The following is a 26,299-nucleotide window of genomic DNA, read 5'->3' as shown; positions in this document are numbered from 1 at the left end:
GAATGTTTGTTGGAATTTCACAGCATTAGTGAGGCGCAGCAACTGCCAATTTTAGGGCGGCCATTGAATTTGAGTGGTCGGCATGTTGGAAATGTTTTGAAAAATAAACACATTTCTAATCAATGACAAGAGACTGATGTGAGAAATATAATAAAAAAAGAAATGTGCATGAGCTGTGACCTGGAAAGAAAAGAAGACACTTTTCTGCAGCAACATGAGTTGAAATTGAAGTCTCGGATGGTCAAATTTTTCTAAATTAACGGTGGCACCATCGGATTACAAAATGCACAAAATTTCCGATTTTAGAAAGAAAATGCATTCAGAATTTGACCCAAGTATGGTCTGCATTACAGTTTTCTTGTTTTTTTTTTTTTTAAAGCAGCCACAGTCTGAGTAGAAAATCCTGTCTGTTGCCAGCAGATGCATAGTCAGATCTTTTCTCTCTGTGGGAAAGCAGGGATCACTTAATAGAGATCCAAAATATCCCTTGCTGAGTCAGAACTTTCCAATCAGCAGGGAGCAAGACTTTTGCTAATTCCAGAGCTATAGGTTTGAGTCAGTAGGGAGCATCAGACTTCTACAGAGAGATTACTGCTTCTCCAAAGAGTGCAAAAGTCCCACTTTGCACCTGGCGGCCGGGGTCAGGCATTTTTACTCAGGCTGTAGCTACTTTAGACAGAAAAACTGTCAGATATTGAACACCTTTTGTTTTGAAGCACATGGGATGTATTTAGATTATTTAAACTACGGCTGGCCATACATGTTCAAATTTCTTGTGCAGAATTCCTTCACATTTACCCTAAACTATTTAGTGCAAGGACCTGCCTAATTGGATACAAATGAAAGTTTCTTAATGATGATCTCATATTATATGGTTTTTGGTAAATCTAAAAGAAAATTGTACAAGATTATTGAACATGTTTGGCCAGCCTAAGGGTTCTATTTGTCCGTAAATGTCATGCATTTCTCAAGTACTGTAAAAGCTTTCAAAGGTTATATGTACATATGGCCCACCTCTGCTAGTTCCGATGTTGTTAATTTAATGGATCCCTGTTAAAGATATAAAAAAGACAGTAATCAAGTTAATTCACAAATGCCTTTGGTTTGTTCACTTCAGCTCTGGAAGGTTTACCCCCCTTCGTGACCATGTAATTTTTTACGATACGGCACTGCGTTACTTTAACTGACAATGGCGCAGTCGTGCAACACACTACCCAAATAAAATGTATTTCATTTTTTCCCCACAAATAGAGCTTTATTTTGGTGGAATTTTATCACCTTTGCGTTTTTTTTATTTTTTAATTTTTTAAAAAATAAACAATATTTTTTACTTTCTGCTATAAAACACATCCAATAAACTTTAAAAAAAAAATCAAATTTCATCATCAATTTAGGTCAATATGAATTCTGCTACATATTTTTGGTAAAAAAAATCCCAATAAGGGTATATATATTGTTTTGCGGAAAAGTTCTAGCGTCTACAAATTATGAAATATTTTAACCACTTTACTACCAGTCACGTAACCTCTACGTGATCAGACTTTGCGGGGTTATACCGGGATGATGCCTCTAGCTAGAGGCATCATCCCGGTACCGTTGTTTGAAGCCGACGGTCGGCTTTCCGTCGGTAACGATCGATGCGGCTCGGGAGCCGCTCGATCGTTACCCGGGGGGGCGGGAGGGGACGTCCCCCCCCTCCCGCCGCCTTCCGCGGCTTTGCTCGGGGCTACCGTCCCACCGGGAGCCCCGAGCACCCAGCCGGCACATCCGCCGGCTGGATGGAGTCCCGATGAATGCCGGAAACGGCATCGATCGGGTCTCCGATGACGTAACCCGGAGGCGGCGTCCATGACGTCACGTCCGGGTTACTGTGCTGCAAAAGGCGGCAGATTTGAAAAACGGCTGTATGCAAAAATGCCGTTTTCGGCGTTTTGCATACAGGGAAGTGTAGTGGAGGGGTCTAGGGTCTTTTAGACCCTCGATCCCTCCATAAAGAGTACCTGTCACGACATATTGCTGTCACCAGGGATGTTTACATTGCTTGTGACAGCAATAAAAGTGATCAGATTTTTTTTTTTTTAAAAACCTGTAATAAAGTTTAAAAAAAAAGAAAAAATAAATAGGAAAAAAAAAAAAAAAAAAAATTTAGCCGTCCCCGTCACCGTTAGCTCGCGCACAAAAAAAAACGTATACGCAAGTCGAGCCGCAAATGAAATCGCTGTTCAAACCACACATGTGAGGTATCGCCGCGATCGCCAGAGCGTGGGCAATAATTAAAAAAAAAGAGCTACACTCTAACTCTAAACTGGTAACCGTTAAATAAATTTAAAGCGTCGCAGATTGAGATCTCTATTGACCGTAGTTTGTCGCCATCCCACGGGGGGGCGCAATTTTAAACCGTAACATGTTTGGTATCTATTTACTCGGCGTGACATCATCTTTCACAATACACAAAAAAAATGGGCTAACTTTACTGTTTAGTATTTTTTAAATGCAGTGAAATGTGATTTTTCAAATTTTTTCCAAAAAAATGGCGTTTTAAAGACCGCTGCGCAAATACCGCGTGACAAAAAATTTTGCAATGACCGACATTTTATTCTCCAGAGTCTTTGCTAAAAAAATATATATAATGTTTGGGGGTTCTAAGTAGTTTTCTAGGAAAAAATACTGGTTTTAACTTGTGAACAAAAAGTGTCCGAAATAGGGCTGGGGCTAAAGTGGTTAATAGAATTTTTATTTATTTATTTATTTTTTATTAGTAATATTAGTAGACTTGTAGCCGGACTGCGACATTGTGGCGGACACCAACTGACACTTTTGACACTTTTTTGGGGAACCAGAGACACCAATCAGTTAAAAATACGCACTGTCACTGTACTAATGACACTGGCAGGGAAGGGGTGAACATCAGGGGCGATAAGAAGGGTTAAATGTGTTCCTAGGGAGTGCCTACTAACTGTGGGGGAGGTGCTTGTACTGTGAGAAGGCAAAGATCCGTGTTCCTGTTTAGCAGGAACACAGGATCACTACCTTCCCTTCTTACAGACCGCCATTCTGCTTCTCTCGGCAACGATCGGTGGACATCGAGTCTGCCTAACCTGCTGATTGACTCCCGCTGTGTCAAATCCCAGTGGGTACATGATTCTACACAGAAGAGTCGCCTTGCTGCCGTATATATACAGAATAGACCGATATGATTTTCTCAATATATATATATTTACAATAAAACATTCTGTCCATCTTGCCGAAATTTCTATCGCAATATAATATTCATAAGAAGTTGAGGAGGAGTTCACTTGTAATAACATCCATATGGCATATCCAAACAAGGAAAATTTTTAGGACATTCAGCAGAAATTGGACTCATCAAACGCCTATATGGTACAAAAAAACTGCCTAAAATAAAGAGTGAATTAAATGAGGCAAACCAAAGGCTCTGTCCTTCTAAAGGTAAATTCCAAGGCTAGAGGCAACTAGGCTATCTGGATATACCAGAAATATAGATGTGTCTAAAGAGCTATCCAAAATAACAGGTATCCAGAGGTAATATCTAGCACAGTATGTGGAGCAATGTTATATGTAGACAAAGCAGTGGAAAAACTTTTATACCCAGCTCAGTATATTAAGCACTCATGGTGATATATAGTTGCCTTCTGTAGAGAAGCAAAGAAAAGTCTACAGGGTGAGTCACAAACGTGTGCTCTCATCTCCATCACTCTACTGTACAAAAAGAAAGAGCTCTACTCAGGCTACAATATATGGACCAGGCCTAGGTCCTCATGTGCATAGTGTCCATAGCCTTTGTGCCAACATAGTAACATGTATATATACACTCTAAGGCAGCGTTTTTTGCTAATAAACGTATCAAATCAAAATGGATAAGTCATCTCCAACAGGCAGTATGAGTGGTCCAGGTAGAAAATGTGCCTGACCGATTTAGCCAGATCAAACACGCTGCATCAGCAACTGTAAAGAACCCATCTTTACCTTACCCTTACCTTACCTTACCCATTGCATGCTGTCCCAATTTATATGTATCAAGTCAGAAAAGAATCACCAAACCACCCATCGGACTGAAAGGTTAATTACTCTGTTGTTAATTATATCCCCTTAGGACATCCAGTTTCACCTCACTTTAATTTAAGGGATTTGGTGTCATTAGAGCAGGAATACATGCTTAGCAACAAAAGTACAAAAAAGGTTTCAGGTGAGTAAAATAGGAGAGATGCAAGCAGATGGAGGTGGACACTGCAGCAACCAAAGTGAAGGAAACTTCAAGATTGTCCCAGCAGCTGGTGCAGAAGAGTGATGAAGGGGCATGGCCCTGAAACATGTTAGTGCAGTGGAGGTACAATTCAGGTTACAACTTACAACTTTGGTCTCCCTTCTGCACCAGCTGTTGGGATGATCTTGTGGATCTCTTTCTTTCAGTTCCTGCAGTGTCCAACCTCAGAGCATCCATATCTTCTTGAATCTGTGCTTTTGCTTGCGGCCTAGAAAGAATGCTTTAAAGAAGAAATATTACTTTAAATTTCTTTACACCTAACACTACTCCATGGGACTACATGTACAATATTTTGTTCGATCTTTCTAGGTGTCCTATAGAACTAGCTGTGATACCTGACCGGTCAAGTGCTCGGTGCCAAAGAAAAGCATCCTATCTTCCCCATCTCCTTGCTAACTGTAATGAGCCAGATGTGCATCGAGAGGAGAAAGGCGCTCTGTCCAACATCACTTAGAAAGATGGGATAAAGTGCATGTAGTCCCATGGGGAAGGAATAGGTAAAAAGAAATGTAATGTGATACTTCTTTTAAGCAACTGTTGGCATGACCTGCGGTTCCACTGGAAGGTTTTCCAAATGCTATGCCCTGATCAAGTAAGTCATTTTGTTGTGAATGCATTTAAATATTTATTTTTGTTTTTATTTTCCATTTATTTTAGTATGCATTTTGATGTAGATTAGGAGGTCATTTTTGGTAATTTAGCAGCAATTAAAGCAGTCAGTTGTGATTCTTAATATTTTGTTTTGCAAATTATATTAACTTTATAATTGGTTGTGACGGTACTCGCCGCTACTAGGAATTAAAGACAGATACTTAATGGACACTGAGAATATGGTTTGGATTGCTTCAAATGGGTTCTATGTTTACACTTGTGATAATATGTATTGTACTTCAATGTCAGAGACAGACAATATATCACTGGCAGTCGCTTCCTATTGTCTGTGTAATGAGGTGTGATGTGTATTCTATTAAGCCTGTCTGTCCCATTGTTAATTGTTAATTAATTTACATATTTTTTTCTGTCCAGATGGCTAGATAATTAGTTCAGGTTAATTATATTTATGTACAGTATACAATTTCATCTGCATATGATAATGTAATCAGGCAACCCTGACCTGTGTGTGGTAATCTGATTAGGAGGGGGATGCCCATGCTGTATATTAACTGTGTGACTGTTCAATAAAGGAGAAGGTTCCAGAACAAGCTAAATTTGTATGGGGGGGCGGCTGGAAAATCTGATATCTATGTTTAAGCCTGAAGGAAGCTGTATACTGATGGAATCTCACAAACACAGGGTGGGTCACTGTTCTGCTACATCAGCCAACATGTGAGTGTTGAAATAAGGTAGCAGTTCTTTTAGCAACACTTTGTTAAAGGTCAATATCATCTTTTAAGCTCTGTATGTCTGGTACCTTTCATAGGAATATGGGGATGGGGAACAGCATTATGAAGTCATCCTGGATAATTCGAGAATCTAATCTTTGTCAAAAAATGACAGTTAAGATCTGACTGGTTGCCATGGGCATTATTCCAGCTGGTATACTTAAAGGCTCTTGTACTTACTGAAGTACTGATGAGCATGTCATTCATAGATCCACTTGAGTAGTAGGCATTAACGAGGGAATTTACTGAAGCCTCTGATATCCCAGCACAAGACCTGGAGGAATCCTGGGTTGGCAAAGAAAATGGAGCTGGAGAAAAATTCATTGTGGTCACATTAGGCTCACGGAACTGGCCCTGTAAATAGGATATAATTCATGTTAAAAGTGACGATTTTAGATTGGTTTACTAAATAAATGTACAACCTTCTCAAACATAAAGCAAACATAAAATGTGTTAGATTTGCAACAGTCTTACTAGCAGGAAACCTTCCTTAAAGTGGATGTAAACCCGATTCATAAAATTTGACCTGCGCCCAAATATCTGTAGTGTTTTTCTTATCTCTCTCCAAAGCCCTAAGTCCTGTGTCTTTCTGCTGCTCTGTTCTTCTGTTATCAGCATGATAACTTCTGACAAGTTCTCCAAGACGGGAGATAAAAGCAGCTGAAAATGTGTGTCGGGGTGGGTGCTATAAATTGATTAGCAAAGTGCTGGTCTATTCACAGTACAGCTCTGCAAGTTTCTTCTTTCCTCTGCCTATGTGGAGTGGGGGGGGGGGGGGTGTGCCTTTCCTCCAATCAGCTGTTACACAGTGCCAAGACTACACTCCCAAAGTTTATTAATTATTTTTATTTCAGGTACTTATATAGCGCTGTCAATTTACGCAGCGCTTTTACATATACATTACACATTCACATCAGTCCCTGCCCTCAAGGAGAGTACAATCTAAGGTTCCTAATTCACATTCATACATACATAGTAGGGCCAATTTTATACAGGATCCAATTAACCAACCAGCATGTCTTTGGAGTGTGGGAGGAAACCCACGCAGGCACAGGGAGAACATGCAAACTCCAGGCAGGTAGTGTCGTGGTTGGGGTTCAAACCAGCAACCCTTTTGCTGCTAGGTGAAAGTGCTAACCACTACACCACTGTGCCGCCCAGTTGAAACAAGAATAACAATATCTAACACAATGTATACTTTCTAAACAGTATATAGAGCTGAAGACATCAGATATACAAATAAAACTTATATAGAAAGATTTGTTTCATCTCTGTGTATCATTTGAGGCTGTCTAGGAAAGGGTTTACCTCCACTTTAAAGTATAACTATGACATATATGATGCAGTCTGTCTGGCTTTAAAGAGTTTGTAAAGGCAGAAGTTATTTTTTATCATTTTATACATTAGGATAAAAAGCCTTTTGTTTTCAAGCAGCCCCCACCAGCCCCCCTAATACTTACCTGAGCTCCATCTCTATCCAGCAACGTTGCACGAGAGACTCAGCTGTCTGATCTCCATCCTCATTGGCTGAATCAGCAGCGAAGCGCCATTGGCTCCCGCTGCTGTCAATCAAAGTCAGTGAGCGAATGAGGAGAGAGAGAGAGAGTGGATGGGGTGGAGCTGCGGCTCTGTGTCTGAATGGACACAGGGAGGTGTGGCTGGGCTTACACAGGGAGGTGCGGCTGGGCTTACACAGGGAGGTGCGGCTGGGCTTGGGTGCCCCCATAGCATTTATATATATATATATATATATATATATATATACATATATATACTCAAATTTAGTGCAACATACTTTTTGTATATAGCCAAACACTACAGGCTAAGATTTTTTGACCAGCAGCGAAAATTAAATGAGGGAGAGTTCTGCACTGTGTACAGTCTATGTGACTGGCCAAATGAACCTCCAGCTGCAGTCGTAAGTGAAACATTTAGCAGTCTTATTATATTACGAATGCCAAATGTGACAGCTTCCTCCTGAGTGTTAGGGAGCCAGCACCCTAACAATCAATGAATCCATTCAGCTGTCAGCAGGGATTCCTGAATGACCGGTGACTGTAAACAAACAGCAAAGTTCATTGTTCAGTCAACTTTTCTGCATTGTTTGGGTATTCTGACAGTTAAAAAAAAATTAGCCTGGCAGGGGAGATATGACCCTCCATACTGTTAATGTGGATGAAGGAATATGGTAAATTTTTTTATTCAGCTCACAAGCTGAACAAAAGAAATCCATTGGTGCATGGTCAGCTTAAGGGTCTGGTTAAATGTTTGAGTGACTGGGTCACAAAACTGGCTGTACAGAATTAAAAATCATTTTTCAGACTCAACAGGTCCCATATACTGTATATATGTTCAGTGTGTACTTTGCAGCTTGCCCAGAGTTCAATTTCAAGGTAGGTTTTTTTTGTCAGTTTTTTTATTGGTTGCTCACTTGTCTGCAGGAAATAGGATAGATAACAGACTGTTGTATTATAGATTGTAAAGGATATGGTCCAGGTACAGATACAGCACAGCAAAAATGCTGCTTGTTAACCCTGTAATACCATGGTGTGGGCTTCACTTGAGGAGTAAACCAAATAAAGTATAAAAAGAATGGATTTTAAATGACTACCCCAGAAATGTGTAGAATGAACAATTTTACATCCAAATGTATAAAAGATAACACTTTATTGCAAATAATAGTTAAATTGTTTTGTAAAATTACATCCCAAGACAGTATTGTATAATGTATATGTCTTACACTTCAAGCAGTAGTTCATAAGTTTCGTGGCATTACAGCTTCCCCGGGACTTAAAATAGGCTTGAAATTGTGTCATATGTAAAGAAATTAACAAAATTTACAATAGATAAAATATAAATATATAATGATATAATTTTACTCTTCATCTGCATCCATTTATATTTTATGTATTATTAATTGAGTATATTTCTGTAGATATGACACAATTTTAAGCCTGTTTATAATCCCGAGGAAGCGGTAACGCTGTGAAACGCGTTGACTGCTGCTTGAAGTTATAGACATGTAAATTCTGCAATACCTTTTTTAGATGTGATTTTACAAAAAAAATCAACAATGTGTAATAAATCTTTGTTATCTTTTATACTTTTGGATAAACAATTGTTCATACTGTTCAACTGTACGTATTTCCGAGGAGGCCATTTAAAATCATACTTTATTTGGTTTATTATACATGTTTAATGGGTAGACAGCCCCAGAAAATGGAAACAATTATTGGTTGTAAATGAACCCCAGTTATATCATTTAGATGTTATGCTTCACTTTTTTTGCAAGTGTCAGAATGCTTACCTTCAAACTCAGATCAGCATACTTTTCGGAAATCTCTGGATCTTTAGTAAGTGACAAATCAGCCTCAATATTGCTAGATAATGTGAAGTTCACTGCAAAAAATGAAACAGCATTAATATTTTCTTGTTTCAGTAAATCAAGCCATGTAGGAGTATTTCACAACATATGAGTAATTATGGTATTGCACACCAATGGTAAGGAGTGTTAAGACTAATCCACCAATGTACTTATTGTGTACTTGTACATAGAGAATTACAAAGAACACCATGGCCTGACTCATAGATTACAGATCAAATCTGACTTTATTCTTTCTAGGTTCCTGCCCATCACTTATCGTACTTTACCGTATAGTTTCCTGTATGGAGTTACTCACAGGATTGATGCATCAAATTAAAAGGTTAGTCCAGCCTTACTCAACCCTTTGCACATGGAGAAACCCTTTGAATTAACTTAATAATTACTATAGCTCCAGCTCATGGTACATTACTGTGAAAGTAAATGGTAAAAATGTCCCTTACATACTGTATGTGGTCAGTTGAAAGAACCCCCCCCCCCCCCCCTTACAGATAGCTACAATATATAAATAGAATTTACAAAATGGCCAGATGGTGCTGTGCCCCCTGTGCTTTCCTGGCCCTAGCTGTCACATGATCTGCTATGGTTATAATTTCACCCTTTGAGAATTGATCTACAGTTCCCCATAGACATAAGGGAAGCAATTTTACTTTCTGGAGAACTATTTGCTCAACGATTCTTATGCCTCCGAATTTATGCTAGTGTCTGACACTTTGTATATTTGAAGTTTGTACAATAGATTGTTCATCATCGCTCTGCATTTCCATAAACATACCCCACTCCCAAGATGAACATTGTCATTATTATTATAAAGGATTTATATAGTGCTCACGATTTGAACAGCGCTTTAAATATAACATTTATTGTGATGAGGTCATGATGAGGGATGACAAGGAGACCAGTCAGACCCAAACCTCAGCGTTGCATAACTGGCCTCTAATCCTGGAAAAGAACCGGCAAGAGACATGTGAGGACAATATCAAATGAGTAAAAAGGGGCTGTTGGAATCCTAAAAAAACACCTAACAGAGTGGTACAAGATGGTATAAGAGGGGAGGGTGAGAGGGGTGGAAATGGAAGGATGAGAGGGTTCAGGGGAAGGGGTCACTAGGCTTTAGAACATCAAAGAGCAATATGTAATGCAGTGATCTTTAGCAGCAAGTCATACATGTGGGGCCATGTTTGCTACCCCTCTGAAAAGTGATCCTTTACTGGCTTGCTTTACAAAGGCATTTGACAGGTGGTTCAGAAGCATGATGTCACTCCCTCACTGCATTACACATGGTTGTAGCTCAGTTGCACCGTAGCCCCATTCACTTGAATGGGTTGCATTGGGCAAATCTACTGTTTTGGATCGGGACCAAAACAGTCCGGGATTATATCTGCCCCTGGCCTAATCTCAAATTCGGTGTGTGCACACAGGGAATAAATCATGCACCGACACACTTGTCAGAGATAGAATAGTTCTGCTTTTATTTTGTTCCTCTTTTAAAGTGGAGTTCCACCCTTAAAAGACAATTTGCCCCATCTGCTTGATCTGTGTCACCTCAAAAATAAATGGATAATCACAATTTTTTTTTCTTTACTTACCTTGTTTTAGAAGAAAATATACTCACCTTACTTCCTCTTCCTCTCTCTTCGGCCATGGCCCGCGCCGTCACTTCCTGCTTGCATTGATTCCTGGGAGCTGAGCGTCATCGCTCCCAGGAATCAATGCGCCTGCACCGGCCTCGCTCGTCAGTTCCGGTGCAGGCACGTCATTCACTGCTAAACAGCTACTGGGCATGCCCAGAAGCTGTGCAGGAATGACGTGCCTGTACCGGAAGTGACGGGCGGGCCGGTGCAGGGCATTCTGAGATTAAGAGGACACAGAAGAGTATGCCGAAGAGGACTCGCTGGCTTCAGCTGCCCACACCTGAGATGGCAGCGCTGGACAAGACATTTTCAAGTATTTCTTCTAAAAGGTAAGTGCGACCTGGGACAGTTCAGAGGCTATCAATTGGGGAATGCCCTAGCCCTGACTGTCCCGGGGGTATTTTCATTAAAAAAAACTTTCCGAGGTTGGAACTCCGCTTTAAGCTTATAAATTCATTCCAGGAAATACTCATATATAATACGTAAAAGCTCATGATTGGATGTATCTATGTGTCTATGATTTTCTTCCAGGATATGACCACCTCTATATTGGGTGTAGTCTCCAAATGGAGGCGCCATTTTGCCCCCAGAAGGGAGGGGTGATCTAGCAGCCATTTTTTTTTTTTTAGTAAGGTAGTATAGTAAATCAGAGCAGTAACATATATATATATACATAAGGCATAAGGTATGCATCATAAGGTGAAATAGGCATATCACTATACACGATTGATTACATCCATTACACTACTGCTCACTGAATGCATCCTGTCGCATAAAAAAATTTGCCACACCGCATTGTAACTAACTCTCAGCAGTCTAGGGCTGTAAAACCACAGCTCTACTGCCTGTTTTTACTACCTCTCGCCCACTCTTTTAAACAAGGCCTAACATGTCAATGTGTTTAAAGAATGTGTTCATATTACTTACTTGTTAAATTGCTGAAGGATATATCCCAGCCAACAACTTGACTTCTCACAGCAGAACATAACTATGGTTAAAACAAAATATTATTTTTAATACAAGTGGCTTAGCTAAGGAAACCCCACACCATGTTCTATTTATTCTTCTATATAATAATAGTAATATTGCTTTCAAATCCCAACTCCAGGCACAGAGATTTTGGTAGGTTCCGATGTGTAAACAAATGGTACTTCTTCTCATATGGTTCTCATACTTATATGGTTGGATCGCTGCCTTGTAGCTTATACAGTAATCAACACTTGCATGCCAGATAATGTAGCTCCCACTGCAATTCCGTTATGAGAGCTGAGAATCTCCTAAATTGAAGCACTATTGACGTTTTTTTCTCCCGTGCTCTTCCTTTGGCCATTCACATAGTACCCAGCATTCTGTAAATGGCCAATGTGAGAGAGGACAGAAAAAAGACACTAGCCTTCTGTGTGTGTGAGCTTTGTAGAGTAGGGTACAAATAATTAGGGATTGGGGATCACTATATTATCATGGTCTAAATATAACACTAGAGGGCATCATCTTCACATAATCATGCATGCAAAAGTAGAACACAGCCTTTTATAATGGACTCTAAATATGTCCAACTGGTGTTATGGTGTTATGTGATCAGCCTCAAAATAGAGAAGGTTCTAGTTATACCGGCTCTGAGTGGAAATATGCCACTAGGAATTTTGTGCTCCACTTAATAAGGGTTTAAATGCTCATTTTGTTTATAGGAGTGTAAAGCATATTAATTCTACCTTATTTGCCACTCCTTCAGGCTTTTTTCCTACCAATTCAAGGATTAAATTGTCAGGAAAGTAGATGCTTCTCTTCATTGGTCTTGGTCTGGCATCATTACATACAATGCTGGACCAGCAGTCCTACATTGTATGGTAAGAAGTTGAAGATCAACCTGCATACCACTAGAGCAGTAAGTGGATAAGGTAAGTATTCCTTTAATCTATACCCCCTGTAGAATACAAAAGCCTTTAGCCCCCTACTATACGGGAGAGGTTACATAAATATTATTTTCAAAGGCTGCCTGAAGTTCAGTTTTAAAGCTGACTTGAAGGTTGGACTTTTAGTGCATACATTTTCTTGATTTCGCAGTCTTATTCATACCTGCTCGGAAACACTTCTTTGAAGAACCTCTTCTATATGTGACTTAAGAACATCATAGACATAACTAAAAAAAAAAAAACAAAAAGGAAAAAATACTTAGGTAAAATTGTTTGTAATACTGTACTGTGGTACAATAAATAAAAGTTGCTCCTACTTTTGTAAAAACCAATATACAATTTTTTTTTTTTTGTTTAGTAGAACTACGGTCAAAACTTTTTTTTTTTTTTCATTTTGGATTGAAAAAGGGAGGGTTATAACTCCCGACAGTTTTTTTTCGTCGCCATCTCTGTCCCATTGAAGAGATTTCCCTTCACTTCCTGTCCCATAGCCAAACAGGAAGTGAGAGAAAATCTCTGCAAATTAAAGAAATTTCTTGGGAACCCCCAGGTCACCAGAAGTAGTGTCCCCATTGGAAGATTTCCCATCTATAACTTTTCGGAGGACAACCCAAAATGTGGGGTTTTCTTTTACTTTCACTTGCAATGATAATGGTAAACAGGACAATTAGAGAGGGTGAATCTCCTTAACGGGGGCACAGACAGCAATGGAAATTGTCATGGGCTCTAATCCCTCCCCACTCTATCCAAAATAAAAAAAAAAAAAAGATTTGCTTTTAGTTATACTTTAACCTTCCTAGCGGTATTCCCGAGTGTGGCTCGGGGGTTACATTTCAGTGCCAAAAGCGGTAACCCCGAGCCACACTCTGGGTACCGCCAGAAGCATCGCTGGATCCTGGTAGAGGGGTTATATACATACATACATATATATATATATATATATATATATATATATATATATATATATATATATATATACACACATACATACATACATATACAGTATATGTATATTGTGAGGGATTAGCTCGGTGGTAGGCGTGGATGACCCCTTGGGGGGTGCGTTTTCCCAGAGAGGTAGCCGACAAGTGCTTGCAAACAAACAGTGTGGTTTATTAAATGGTGTTTTCTTCACCAGGCTGTATGCAGCAAAACATCCAAAATAAAATAAAACAGAAAATAAATCCTTGCCTCTGTGGGCGGCTACCTTCTCACAACTGGAACCTGCCTAAGTGTCTGTCTCCAACCTACCGTCGGGCAGACTTCCTTGTCCTACAGCGGACACTCAATATACAGGGCAACACAGTCCTTTTGTTTCTTTCACATCAACAGTTCGTCTTCTCACCTTTGAGACGTATTCACCCTTGGTTACCGTCCCGGGCACACATCACTCCGGGGGGTCTTCTCCCAGGCCCACACATCCTGTCGGGAGGCACACGCTGACTGTCCTCCTGCTCCCAGCCCACATGGCTTCAGGACACAGCTTCTGGAGGCAGCAAACAACAGGAATTTCTCTGAACAAATTATAGAGCCTTAACTCCCTCATTCTGAACAGGTGAAGGCCTTTCAACTTCCTGCTGGCTAGCTCTGTAGCCAACACCCTAAATTAATTAATGGACTTCTCAATCAGGTGGAAATGTATCTCCTTCCTGTGACTACATTCCCAGATTTAGCTGACTTCCTGTCACATACCCCCCCCTCTTGTTTCAACCCTAGGGTTGGGACACATATTTCCAGGCACGCATGTGTCAGGCACTGCTGACTCACTGATAAGCCTCCTATTATCCTCAAGCTTCCAGATGAAACTGTTTTGTCATCTTCATTGACGGATTTCTCATAAATGCCACACAGTTTGTCTCTCATCTCATATACACATTCTTCAACTGCATTTTTGGCATCATTTCGCTCCTTCTCGTTTCTGTCATCTTCATTGACAGCTTTCTCATAAATGTCAGACAGCTTGTCCCTCATAACCGTCTGTCCAATCCACCATGGAGGACCGTGATCCATAGGCAACTCAATTGGGCTAGTCTTAATGTCTTCAACATTCTTAAGACGCCTCTCTCTGCAATCCATAAATGTTTTCCACAAAACTTTGAGAACCTTTGCTTCACTAAGCTTTGTTCCAAGTAGGGACTCTTGACATCCCTCTGTGACTTGAGTTGCCTCTCCATACATCTGTACACAATCATTGACTTTTTGTTGTAAAAGGGAATGATCTTCCTTCTTGAGCTTTGCTTGCTCTAAGATGCTGTGCAGAGGATTTTCCAATTGAGACAACAGGCTGTCACACATTTCTTCAAAGTGACCCCTGTTCCTTTTCCCAGAGATATCAATATCATTCAAACATTTCATATTCATAGGCAGATCTAAAGCATTTGCACTCATCAACTTCTTAAACTTTTCGCCCTCCTGAGCGAGTCGCAGTAAAGGCCTACTATTTGATTTGATATTGAGTTTATATTTCTTGCCAAACTCTTCACAGAAGAAGCCAACCAGAACATCATCAACTTTCCTTCCACCAACATAGGGGTCAAAGGCAACAACACAGTTGAACCCAGCGATCTGGGTGGTATCCATTATAGACCTCCTCTCTGCATCAGTGAAGAAGCATGGAACTGCAACACATTCTTTTACAGGTTTCTTCAATGCACTTTCTGCTGAACTATTTGACCGCTCAAGGTCACCTAGTTCCTTTTCTCTATCTGAATTCCACATGGAATGCATCTCAAGATCACGATCAAACTTCTGCCACCCGTCTTTCACCAGTTCCATTTTGGAAACACTCCCTGAAAGGCACTTATTCATTTGCTTCACGTTTTCACCAACAGCCTTAGTTTTCTCCACTAGGTTTTCAGCCTGAACTGAGAAATCATCACATTTCTTACTCAGCTCCTTTGTTTGCTGAAGTTCTAATGATACATTTTCCAATGCTTGAAGTTTTTGAAGGAACGGTTTATTCCAAAGGGGTGATTCAAGCCACATGTCGTCACATTTCTGAGGCTCACTCAGGACAGACCCCAAAACACTGATCCTTTTAAAAACTGCATCAGGCACACTATCCCCTCTTTGGGACAGATCCTCTGTTGCCTGGAATTCCTCTTCCAGTTCCTGCAACGGAATCTTCATCTCTTCTACTTGCTGTTCTAAGGCTCGCTTAGACTTTTCTAGCTCCTGAACGCTTTTCACAACATCATCCTTGGAGCTGACCAATTCTTCCATTTCTGTACGCAGCTGTTTAACACTTTCTAGTTCAGCCTTACACTCTAGAGCTTCCTCCAAAGAGCGAGCCAAGAACAGGGCTTTGCTCTCGTTATCACGCACCTCCGTTTCTGCACGTGCGCGTTCTTCTGCATATTTTGCAGACACAGTCTTCTCTTCACCAAGCATCTGATCAAACTTCTTTTTCACATCTTCAACACACTGTAATGAACCAACGCTTTCTTCCATGCGTTTTTTCATATCCGCTATCTGAGCTTGCAATGTTGCGACTTGCTCTGATAGGTTTTTCTTTGCTTCCGCCTCCTCTTTTAATTGTTCCAGGAAGCCATTTTTCTCATCTTCCATTTGTTTGAGCTTTGTGCTAAAACTCAGCCTTTGACACCTCTCTTCCTGTAAGAGTTCCTGCGTGTCTTGCAGCTGCGATTCCAAGATAGAAAAATCTTCCGCAATTTCTCTAGATTTGCTGTCTGCTTGAGAAAGCTGATTTGTAACATTGTCCAACTCAACCTGCAGTCGGTTTGCCTTCTCTGACAGCTTAGCACACAATCGGTCACCTTCTGACACCTTGACTTGCGATTCCAGAAGCTGTGCCTCTACTTTTTCCCTCTTATGTTCACAATCTCCTTTTCCCTGCATAAGAGCCTTCACCTCATTGGCTAGTTTCTGGGAATGAGATTGTAATTCTGCCACACAGGCTTCTTTCTCCTTTAACTGCTGCTGGACACGTTGGGCTTCCCCTTTCCAACTTTCACAGTCCGCACGCCATTCATCTACCACATTGCTCAAAGTAGTGAGCTCATACACAGTACTCAGTAATTTAGCCTCTCTTTCACTTTTCTCTTTGTCGCTGAGAGACAATGTCGCTTTCAGAGCAACATTCTGTTCCTGCGACTCCTGCAGGTCTATTTTTGTAACTTCCAAACACTGAAGACTTTTTTCCAGCTGATTACGCAACTCCAACATTTCACACATGCTTTGCTTCTGCAAAGTCTGAATTTCACTTTCCTTTTCCATGAGGATGGTATCTTTCTCCATTATAGTCTCTCTGCGTTTTTGCAACTCGACCAAAAGAAGAGCAGTGGATTCTTCCCACTGTGACACATGAGACTTGAGTAGTTCATTCGTTTCCTGCAAGTTTCTATGCTCCATTTTAAGCAATTCCAAGGCTTGTTCCTTTTCTTCCATTTTCCGTTGCAAGGCATCCAACTCAGCCCTGCACACATACTCGGTTTCCTCCAAACCGATGGCCTCCATTGGCTGCTGGCGTCTCTGTTTCCAGCCTGCCATGCTCTCTTGGTGATCCTTTTGTTGAGCTGCAAAGCTCCGTTGTTTCAGCATCTCCCCCATTTTGGGTTTACTTTTCATCTGAGAACCCTGCGTCTCCAAAGCAGTTTCATTTGCCCCAGTGTTGCTAGGAACAACAACTTTTCTCTTTAGCCGATTCCGTTCAGGCATGGATGGGGCTGGTTCAGACGGCAACATCCCCTCCATCCATAGAATCCGGTCTCTCATTTCATCTATCTTTGCATTTTTCAGGCGTTTGGACCGCCCCATCTTCAATAACTCCACAAACAAATTTTTCACAGTCCAGCAAACAATTTTCAGACCACTGTCTCTTCAACACATGTAGTTTTTCTCTCTCTTGCAGGATCTCTTTTCCTGCGCACACAGTTTGTGCAGTCACTTGCACCAGACACAACAAAGTTCATCAAAAAATTTTGAGACCCCTGTCTCTTTAAAACACTTTTTTTTTTTTTTTTCTGTCAGGATCTTCTCTCCTGCACACATAGATTGTGCAATCTCATGCACCAGACAAAGTTCATCAAACATATGCACTCCATTGCAGGGATCTCTGCTTATGCCCACTGCATACCTCCACCATATGTGAGGGATTAGCTCGGTGGTAGGCGTGGATGACCCCTTGGGGGGTGCGTTTTCCCAGAGAGGTAGCCGACAAGTGCTTGCAAACAAACAGTGTGGTTTATTAAATGGTGTTTTCTTCACCAGGCTGTATGCAGCAAAACATCCAAAATAAAATAAAACAGAAAATAAATCCTTGCCTCTGTGGGCGGCTACCTTCTCACAACTGGAACCTGCCTAAGTGTCTGTCTCCAACCTACCGTCGGGCAGACTTCCTTGTCCTACAGCGGACACTCAATATACAGGGCAACACAGTCCTTTTGTTTCTTTCACATCAACAGTTCGTCTTCTCACCTTTGAGACGTATTCACCCTTGGTTACCGTCCCGGGCACACATCACTCCGGGGGGTCTTCTCCCAGGCCCACACATCCTGTCGGGAGGCACACGCTGACTGTCCTCCTGCTCCCAGCCCACATGGCTTCAGGACACAGCTTCTGGAGGCAGCAAACAACAGGAATTTCTCTGAACAAATTATAGAGCCTTAACTCCCTCATTCTGAACAGGTGAAGGCCTTTCAACTTCCTGCTGGCTAGCTCTGTAGCCAACACCCTAAATTAATTAATGGACTTCTCAATCAGGTGGAAATGTATCTCCTTCCTGTGACTACATTCCCAGATTTAGCTGACTTCCTGTCACAATATATATATATATATACAGTGTATATATACATACATACATACTTTAACTTATTTATAGTTTTTTATTATATTATAATTTATGATTTTGTGTTTCAAACTTTATCATACCTGAGATGTTATAAAGAAGAATGCACAGTAAAAAAAAAAAAAATCATATGTAAATAGTTGGTTTTGGCTGCTTATTCTTAAGAATTACATGCAAAATAATTGTACCGCTTTCAGCACCTAAAATTGAAAACAATCATACCGCCAGGGAGGTTAAGAATCTTTTTTTTCTCTCTTATTTTAAAAAATTTTATTGCATTCTGTGCCTTCCTGTTATAATGACAACCAAATCCTTTTTCAAAATCTCCCCATCGGGGTCAAGGACAAAAAACAATCCTAGCAGAATATGTAACTCTTCCCATAGTCTTCTCCAAAACTGAGAAAAGGCAATATCACAGCTAAAAGTAGGGACCTTTCATCATAAGTAACTGATTCAAAGTGGACTTATACTTAGCTTGGTAATCCTCCCATGCCTGCTGATACTTTCCATCCTCATGCTCCTCAATGATCCCATTCTCCTGCTTAGCAAATGTGATGCCTGATTGCTCTGGGTATGGAAGAACTGATCACCAGGCTTGAGTGACCAGATTATCATAGAGCTTACATAGGACTTTTTTACTTAGTTTCACATAGTATGTGGGGATAGTAAATATTACCTACAATTTGCAACAGGCATACTGACAGAGAGTGGAGAGAGTGACTAGTTCACATCAGGACTATACAGACTTCAGTTCATCTATAATTGCTGACTTTCATATCTGTTTGACAATGTGCTGGGGCTGGTTGGCGGGAACTGGGTTTGGTCCCAGCCACCTACCAGGTAGCTAAGCACTCAAAAGCTGTCTGTGGGGCCATGGACTGCTTACGTTTAAATAATGATTTAAATATTTCCCATGTGGTTTCTACATATTGATTTATATTTATCATTCATCTGCTGAATGTAGACCTGGGAATATCAAACTCATATTAGCCCTGGTGGACCTTTTAAAGACCCTAAATTCTTCTGTCAGGATATTGACCCCACAACGATATCTGTCTCTGGCTGGAATCTTCCTGTTACCCCAGCGCCTGCCCAGGAAGTTATCATGTTCACATGGCTCATCACTGAGTACTGTATGATCTTCATAGGCCCTGATGAAGCAGCAGTAAAAACACGTTAGCATGTGAGGACCTACATATCAGTTCTCATTCTCTTGTTACATAGCCCTATGCCCAATGTGGCTTTTTGTATTCTATTTCTTTTGTCATAGATGTTCATGTTACATAGTTTGTGAGGTTGAAAAAAAGACATCAGTCCATCCAATTCAACCTATGATGTGTGTTTGCTGTTAACCGTACATTGTATACCCCTGTATGTTGTGGTCTTTAACCTTCTTAGCGGTATTTCCGAGCGTGGCTCGGGGTTAAATTTCAGAGCCAAAAGCGGTAACCCCGAGCTACACTCGCGGTACCGCCAGAAGCATCGCTGGATCCTGTAAGCAGGGTTACTTACCTTGTCACCGGGATCCAGCGATGTGTCCCGGCGGTGTCTCGCTGCGGATGTTCCTCCCGATCGTCTCCGTGCCCCGGCTTCCGTCTCCTGCGACGTGACGTTCGCAGGGGGGTGGAACCGGCGGCAAATTCAAATGTAAAAACACACCAAACACACTGATACAATTCAAAATAAAAAAAATTCACATTAGTTTGCCCCCAGTGCCCTTTCCTGTGGTTTTACTGTACTTTTTATGTATATATATATATATATATATATATATATATATATATATATATATATATATATATATAAATATATAAATATATATATATATATACGTATATATATATGTGTATATGTATATATATATATATATATATATATATATATATATATATACGTAATACTTCTGAATGAGCAGCCCAAACCAACTGTATACATTTATTATATATATATATATATATATATATATACATATATTGTATATATATATATATATATATATATATATATATACTGCATATATGTATATTTATATATATATAATGTATACAGTTGGTTTGGGCTGCTCATTCACAAGAATTACATGCAAAATAATGGTACCGCTTTCAGCACCTAAAATCCATAAGAATCCTACCACCAGGGAGGTTAAGGTGCCCATCTAATAGTTTTTTGAATCTCTCGATGCTCCCTGCTGATACGACTGCTTGTGGATGCGAATTCCACATCCTTACTGCTCTGACAGTGAAGAACCCCTTACGTATTTTAAGGTTAAACCATTTTCCTCTAGTTTTAGTGAGTGGCCACGTGTCTTATTGTATTCCCTTACTCTGAAAAGTTTGTTCCTTATGCTAGGTTCGCCAGTACAGAATTTGTACATTGATATCATATCCCCCTCCAAGCGTCTCTTTTCCAGAGAGAATAAGTTCAGTGCTTGTAGTCCTTCCTCATAGCTGATGTCCTCCATTCCCCCAATTATTTTAGTTGCCCTTCTCTGGACTCTCTCCAGTTCCAGCACATCCTTCCTGAGGACCGGTGCCCAGAACTGGACAGCATACCAGTGTTGCCAACCCCCGAGAGGGAAATTTACTGGCAGAACGTCCAAAATTTACGGACGGCACCAATTTTTTACTGGCACTGCAAAAATGTACATATACAGGCTGTTTTCAGTGCTAAACCGTGCAAATATCAATACTTAAACTATAAACATGTAGATAGAGCTATTAGCAATGTGTTTAGGTTAAACAAAAGTCAAAAACCATATTTCTCCATTAACATGAAGATCAGATTAATATAACCCAGCCAGCACAGCGTTCCCCCATATATCAGAGTCCACTGCATTCCCCTTTACATCAGAGTTCCCTTTTACATCAGGGTCCGCAGAGTTCCCCCTTCGCACTGTAAGGGGAGAATCCTGCAGACTCTGATGTAAAGGGGAATGCCAGGAACTCTGATGTGGGGGGGCAATCTGGTGACCAGAGACCACCTTACACAGAGTGAATACATTAAGATATGGGGGGAGGTTACTAATATAGAGGGATCTTTATATCAGTGCCCCCTTACATCAGTGACCCCCCCATCAGACTGGTCTGGCGGCTCTGTCACTGACCTCCTCTCAGGTGCACTGTGCAGGGCTCAGTCAGATGGCCCCTGTCTCCACTCCGCAGGCCCCGCACATCTGACTTCTCCCGTGACACCCCATCCCGGCAGCGCTCTCACTCTAGTCTTGACTCCTCTCCAGAGTCCAGACTCCCCTGCAGACATGATAAAAGACAAGAGATGGTCAAAGACTGCGCACATGGTACAGGAGGTGGTCAGAGACTGCAGACAAGGTACAGGAGGTGGTCAGAGACTGCGGACATGGTACAGGAGGTGGTCAGAGACTGCGGACATGGTACAGGAGGTGGTCAGAGACTGCGGACATGGTACAGGAGGTGGTCAGAGACTGCGGACATGGTACAGGAGGTGGTCAGAGACTGCGGACATGGTACAGGAGGTGGTCAGAGACTGCGGACATGGTACAGGAGGTGGTCAGAGACTGCGGACATGGTACAGGAGGTGGTCAGAGACTGCGGACATGGTACAGGAGGTGGTCAGAGACTGCGGACATGGTACAGGAGGTGGTCAGAGACTGCGGACATGGTACAGGAGGTGGTCAGAGACTGCGGACATGGTACAGAGGGGTGGTCAGGGACTGCGGACATGGTACAGTGGGTGGTCAGGGACTGCGGACATGGTACAGAGGGGTGGTCAGGGACTGCGGACATGGTACAGAGGGGTGGTCAGGGACTGCGGACATGGTACAGAGGGGTGGTCAGGGACTGCGGACATGGTACAGAGGGGTGGTCAGGGACTGCGGACATGGTACAGAGGGGTGGTCAGGGACTGCGGACATGGTACAGAGGGGTGGTCAGGGACTGCGGACATGGTACAGAGGGGTGGTCAGGGACTGCGGACATGGTACAGAGGGGTGGTCAGGGACTGCGGACATGGTACAGTGGGTGGTCAGGGACTGCGGACATGGTACAGAGGGGTGGTCAGGGACTGCGGACATGGTACAGAGGGGTGGTCAGGGACTGCGGACATGGTACAGTGGGTGGTCAGGGACTGCGGACATGGTACAGAGGGGTGGTCAGGGACTGCGGACATGGTACAGAGGGGTGGTCAGGGACTGCGGACATGGTACAGAGGGGTGGTCAGGGACTGCGGACATGGTACAGTGGGTGGTCAGGGACTGCGGACATGGTACAGTGGGTGGTCAGGGACTGCGGACATGGTACAGTGGGTGGTCAGGGACTGCGGACATGGTACAGAGGGGTGGTCAGGGACTGCGGACATGGTACAGAGGGGTGGTCAGGGACTGCGGACATGGTACAGTGGGTGGTCAGGGACTGCGGACATGGTACAGTGGGTGGTCAGGGACTGCGGACATGGTACAGTGGGTGGTCAGGGACTGCGGACATGGTACAGTGGGTGGTCAGGGACTGCGGACATGGTACAGTGGGTGGTCAGGGACTGCGGACATGGTACAGTGGGTGGTCAGGGACTGCGGACATGGTACAGTGGGTGGTCAGGGACTGCGGACATGGTACAGTGGGTGGTCAGGGACTGCGGACATGGTACAGAGGGGTGGTCAGGGACTGCGGACATGGTACAGAGGGGTGGTCAGGGACTGCGGACATGGTACAGTGGGTGGTCAGGGACTGCGGACATGGTACAGTGGGTGGTCAGGGACTGCGGACATGGTACAGTGGGTGGTCAGGGACTGCGGACATGGTACAGTGGGTGGTCAGGGACTGCGGACATGGTACAGTGGGTGGTCAGGGACTGCGGACATGGTACAGTGGGTGGTCAGGGACTGCGGACATGGTACAGTGGGTGGTCAGGGACTGCGGACATGGTACAGAGGGGTGGTCAGGGACTGTGTACATGGTACAGGAGATGGTCAGAGCTCTCCACATAAGTGTCCTCCTCCTAAGTCCCCTTCACCTCTCCACAGCCACAAACATCAGTGACATTACTAGTGCAGAGTGAGTGAAGCTGTGACACTGCCTGTGGAGAGGTGAAGGGGGCACAGGAGCAGGACACTGATGTCCTCTGCCCCCTGACTCATCTCTCTACTCCAGTCTGCTCCTGCTAGCTGTCGGAGGCTCGGAGCCCCAGCACTTACCAGTCCTCTGCCTCGGCTGTCAGTCTGCGACTGCTCTGTCCACTCCACCAGGCATCCATCTAGCGGCAGCATCTCCTAGTCCACTCCAGATAGACAGGGGAAGTGACTCTGCATTGTAGCTGGCGCGGCCGGCTGCGGCGGCGGCGGCGGCGGGAAAACTTAAATTATGGCGGGGGCGGAGGCAGGGGCGGGCGCAGGCGGGCAGTGCAGTGGCACTCGTCCAACGAATAGTGCGAGTCTGGCAGTCTGATCGGGGATCTCCGGAACTGCGCGCCGCACATGCGCAGTTCTGACAGTGCCGCCGCCGCAGTAGATTTACGGGCACTTTTCTCCTGCTACGGGCATTTACGGGCAGGAGAAAAGTGCCCTTTTTTTACGGGCTGTCCGTAAATCTACGGGCGGTTGGCAACACTGCAGCATACTCCAGATGTGGCCGGACAAACAAACGCTTACTGTACAAACTAGGGAATGTAGGCATGGACCATAGGGTGAGTGCCTGGATAGAGAACTGGCTCCAGGGGAGAGTCTAGAGGGTGGTGATTGATGGGGAGTACTCGGATTGGGCATTTTTGAATTGAACATATGTTTACCACACACCACAAATCTCCCCCAAAGAGCCCACAGAAAAGGAAAAAGGGGACAATGTAGCATGTGCATCCTACAAAAAGCTCAAATTACATGCATACGTGTTTCTTAATTACTACATACCACACTTATAGTTCAATAGTTAATCGGAAATTGCATACATTAAATGTGTAACTAATTTATTACACCCGCTGGCTAGATCGTGCAGCTTGATGTTTAAAAACCAGCTCATTATTATATTACTGCTTCAGTTGCCAGGTGTAACTGTAGCAATATATTCTGCCTTTGAGAATATTAAGACCATAATAATACTAGGAGCAAACAATAAAACTGCTACAGTAATATATACACAGGGCGTAATTGACTTATCTTTTCCTGGAGAACAATTGGTTTCTGAGAAAACCATGACTAAACAACATGCCAAACAAAAACACATGAAGAAATTCATTGTGTAATAGTACATACTACCACCTGCTTCAACTCCCATCGATACTCATATAATACTGTATATGTGTATAATGTGTCACACACACACACAGGAATCCCTGGAATAAAATATTCTACCTGCAAAATATCTACTGCCTTTAACCTATGGTCAACTTAGACCATAGATGGTTCAAATCTCAAACCATGCATGAGCGGGCTGAATGTACCAAAGTTTATTGATTGATCAACTTGGGTACAACCAGCCTGTTGGATTTTACATTATTATAGCTGCTAGCAGTAATTACTGTGTTCCCCTGCCTCAACCCTCCTGCTTAAGAAAGCATATGTACAGGCTCGTCTGAAGTTTGCTAATGAACATCTGAATGATTCAGAGAAGAACTGGGTAAAAGTGTTGTAGTCAAATAAGACCAAAATCAAGCTCTTTGGCATCAGCTCAACTTGCTGTGTTTGGAGGAGGAGGAGACACCATCAAACATGGAGGTGGAAACATTATGCTTTGGGGGTGTTTTTCTGATAAAGGGACAAGACAACTTCACCACATCAAAGAATTGATGGCCATGTACCTTCAAATCTTGGGTGAGAACCTCCTTTCCTCAGCCAGGGCATTGAAAATGGGTCGTGGATGGGTATTCCAGCATGACAATGACCCAAAACACACAGCCTAGGCAACAAAGGAGTGGCTCAAGAAAAAGCACATTCAGGTCCTGGAGTAGCCTAGCCAGTCTCCAGATCTTAATCCCATAGAAATTATGTGGAGGGAGCTGAAGGTTCAAGTTACCAAACATCGAAACCTTAATGACTTGGAGAGGATCTGCAAAGAGGAGTGGGACAAAATCCTTCCTGAGATGTGTGCAAATCTGGTGGCCAACTACAAGAAACGTCTGACCTCTGTGATTGCCAACAAGGGTTTTGCCACCAACTACTAAGTACTGTTTTGTGAATGGGTCAAATACTTATTTCACTCATTAAAATGCAAATCAATGTATAACTTTTTTGAAATGCGTTTTTTTGGATATTTTTGTTGTTATTCTGTCTCTCACTGTTAAAATAAACCTACCATTAAAATTATAGACACATCATTTCTTTGTCAGTGGGCAAACATACAAAATCAGCAGGGGATCAAATACTTTTTTCCCTCACTGTATTTTTTTTTTTTTGTTCAGAATTTCAGGAAATTTTCAAACAAGGGCTTTCATGGTGAGATGAAAGCTACAGATTTTAAAATGCTGATAATGACTTTTAGAATTACTTTAGATTTTTAAAGCTTATATGAGATTTTAATGATCGGGTTTACATATACATTAATGGCAAATCAACATGCAACTAGTAGCCCAATTTTGCAACAGTTACCTTATTTCACTGAACATTTTGAAATCAATATTTTTAATTATCGATTGACAGTCAAGCAAAAGCATCGATGGCACTCCAGGATAAACCTGACGAACCCCCAAAATCATGACGATGGATATGTCTTTTAATTTTAACAGAGCAGATGCACTATCTTTCCTGAAATGAAAATAATAATCATCATATTAGTGTGGAAAAACTGATACTTTGTCTTTTTATTCATGAAAAAAAATGTAGCTGAGCTTTGCTACTGAATACACTTGGGGTCTGGCTGTAATACTGACCCTTTTTCTTTAATATATTGAGTCACTAAGCCAAAAACACAAACAAAGGATAAAGTTCAGGAATTGTTAC

At 42.2% G+C, this 26,299-nt stretch overlaps 2 protein-coding genes across 2 annotated transcripts in view; one reads left to right on the top strand and one right to left on the bottom strand.

Annotated features, from left to right (window-relative positions):
- LOC309567156 (BPI fold-containing family C protein-like) overlaps positions 1-26,299 on the bottom strand; it is a 46,014-nt gene that overhangs the window by 12,570 nt on the left and 7,145 nt on the right. The window contains exons 4-9 of the mRNA XM_082272503.1: positions 25,949-26,104; positions 12,760-12,823; positions 11,611-11,671; positions 8,975-9,066; positions 5,848-6,021; positions 1,015-1,050 (exon numbers count right to left, since the gene is read on the bottom strand). Of these exons, the coding sequence (XP_082128629.1) occupies positions 1,015-1,050; positions 5,848-6,021; positions 8,975-9,066; positions 11,611-11,671; positions 12,760-12,823; positions 25,949-26,104 (583 nt within the window). The remainder of the gene's footprint in view (positions 1-1,014; positions 1,051-5,847; positions 6,022-8,974; positions 9,067-11,610; positions 11,672-12,759; positions 12,824-25,948; positions 26,105-26,299) is intronic.
- LOC309567155 (bactericidal permeability-increasing protein-like) overlaps positions 9,288-26,299 on the top strand; it is a gene marked incomplete at its 3' end in the record, with an annotated part of 127,970 nt that continues 110,958 nt past the window's right edge. The window contains exon 1 of the mRNA XM_082272502.1: positions 9,288-9,371. The remainder of the gene's footprint in view (positions 9,372-26,299) is intronic.

This window comes from Pelophylax lessonae (genome assembly GCF_965119305.1).
Source record: "Pelophylax lessonae genome assembly, chromosome: 11".
NCBI lineage: Eukaryota > Metazoa > Chordata > Amphibia > Anura > Ranidae > Pelophylax > Pelophylax lessonae.
The sequence above is the reverse complement of the archived record's forward strand: the minus strand, read 5'-3'. Positions and strand labels throughout refer to the sequence as shown.